At 39.6% G+C, this 1,468-nt stretch overlaps 2 protein-coding genes across 3 annotated transcripts in view; both read left to right on the forward strand.

Annotated features, from left to right (window-relative positions):
• LOC113209832 (calexcitin-2) overlaps nucleotides 1–1,468 on the forward strand; it is a gene marked incomplete in the record, with an annotated part of 119,770 nt that overhangs the window by 23,778 nt on the left and 94,524 nt on the right.
• LOC113209814 (uncharacterized) overlaps nucleotides 7–1,468 on the forward strand; it is a 3,415-nt gene continuing 1,953 nt past the window's right edge. Inside the window, exons 1-3 of one of the 2 annotated variants that reach the window (XM_052269301.1) lie at nucleotides 7–885; nucleotides 986–1,114; nucleotides 1,212–1,438. In XM_052269301.1, coding sequence (XP_052125261.1) covers nucleotides 1,244–1,438 — 195 coding nt within the window. In that variant the 5' untranslated portion in view covers nucleotides 7–885; nucleotides 986–1,114; nucleotides 1,212–1,243. Of the gene's footprint in view, nucleotides 1,439–1,468 lie in introns of both variants that reach the window. The other variant, XM_026427521.2, reaches the window with a different exon arrangement.

Raw genomic sequence — 1,468 nt, forward strand, 5'->3', positions numbered from 1 at the left:
AAAAAAATTAAATAAAAGAAAACTGTAATTACTGTTGATTACTTCTAATTATTTTTGAATCAGTGCTGTGAGGTGACACAGAAATGTCGTAGAGAACATACGTTGTTGTTGTTGTTGTTGTTGGTATGCCTGCTCTCGCCCCAAAACTTTCAAACGTGAGCGTTCAACGATCTACTTGCCCCATTTGTCCAGCTTAAGTTTCAGCCGACCAGTCGATATTACGTGTACTAATTCATAATGGTAAGTTATTTCTCTTTTCTTCGGTCCCGCAAAACAAAAAAAATAACAAACAACGACTCACAAAATGTCATATATTGTGAGCTATGGCAAATGTGCACCTCAGCCTGCTGGGTGCCTGAGGCTCCCCTCGAAGTTGCATTGAAGTTTTCCGAGGTTAACAGAGGGTTAAATTTTGAAACATTTTCAAATCCCCTTTTTTCTAAGTTTCCTCTCCTTATCTAAAAGGTGCTCATCCAAAGGAGGATCCCCTCCTTAGCCTTGGGCAGGGCGTTAGCTTTAGGCCTACATACCACGCACCAGGCAGGCCTGCCCTAGGGCCAGAAGGTGTACCTTTCCTCTCATAAAGATGCAATTTTAATGAACAATATCAAAGATTTCATGAAGGTGTAAAACGTTTCTAGAATTTTTTTTTTTTTCAGGCGCTGCGGACAACAATTGCAGACATTGTGAGAGAAGCTGAAGTGCCCCTAGATGATTTGGAAACCACGCAGCTTCTAGACCACCTGTTTTCAAAAGCTATTGGCGTTACAAAAATCACTGACCTAGTGGATGTCCAGAGAGAAACTCTCCCTTCAAACTTACTGGAAACACTAGGACAAGTACCAGCCAAAAGGCTCATCAGATATTTTCATAATGCAGCAGAAGGTACAAATGAAAACATTTATATAAATAAGTTGAAAATCCCCAAAAGAGTTCATGAACTCCAGCAGTTGTCTATAGATAACAATATTGGTTTTATTCACAGCCGCAAGTCACAATCGAAGTAGGAGTAGGAGTCCAATTTCACCCAGAAATGAAGGTGATTCTGATGAATCTGGAGCCAGTCAACATGAAGGAGACAATACCCCTGAAAAACCTCCTGTCTTTGGGGAAGGTATGTACAGAAATTTATTAAATTCATCTGAAGTAGGTGTATTTCTTAGAGTTTTTACAAAATGGAAAATTATTTATTTGTTCTTTACTTATTGCAGGTGAATTTCGGTATATCATTAACTGGAATGACATGCCAAGGAAAACTGTGAGAGCCTTGGAGAGAGCGAAGCAGAACAAAGTAGAGGGAGAAGATGATGAAATCAATAAATTAAAGCGGGCTCTCGCAGACAAAATTGTAATCGCTTATAAGGATTTTCGAAAGACCCATCCCCATATCACCCAAAAGACCCCAGGAATCAAAGTATCATTTGATGTTGCAATTCAGGTAATTGTTTAGACATAGAAAACGGGGGGG

This window comes from Frankliniella occidentalis, unplaced genomic scaffold (assembly GCF_000697945.3).
Source record: "Frankliniella occidentalis isolate FOCC.00 unplaced genomic scaffold, Focc_3.1 Scaffold88, whole genome shotgun sequence".
Taxonomy (NCBI): Eukaryota; Metazoa; Arthropoda; class Insecta; order Thysanoptera; family Thripidae; genus Frankliniella; species Frankliniella occidentalis.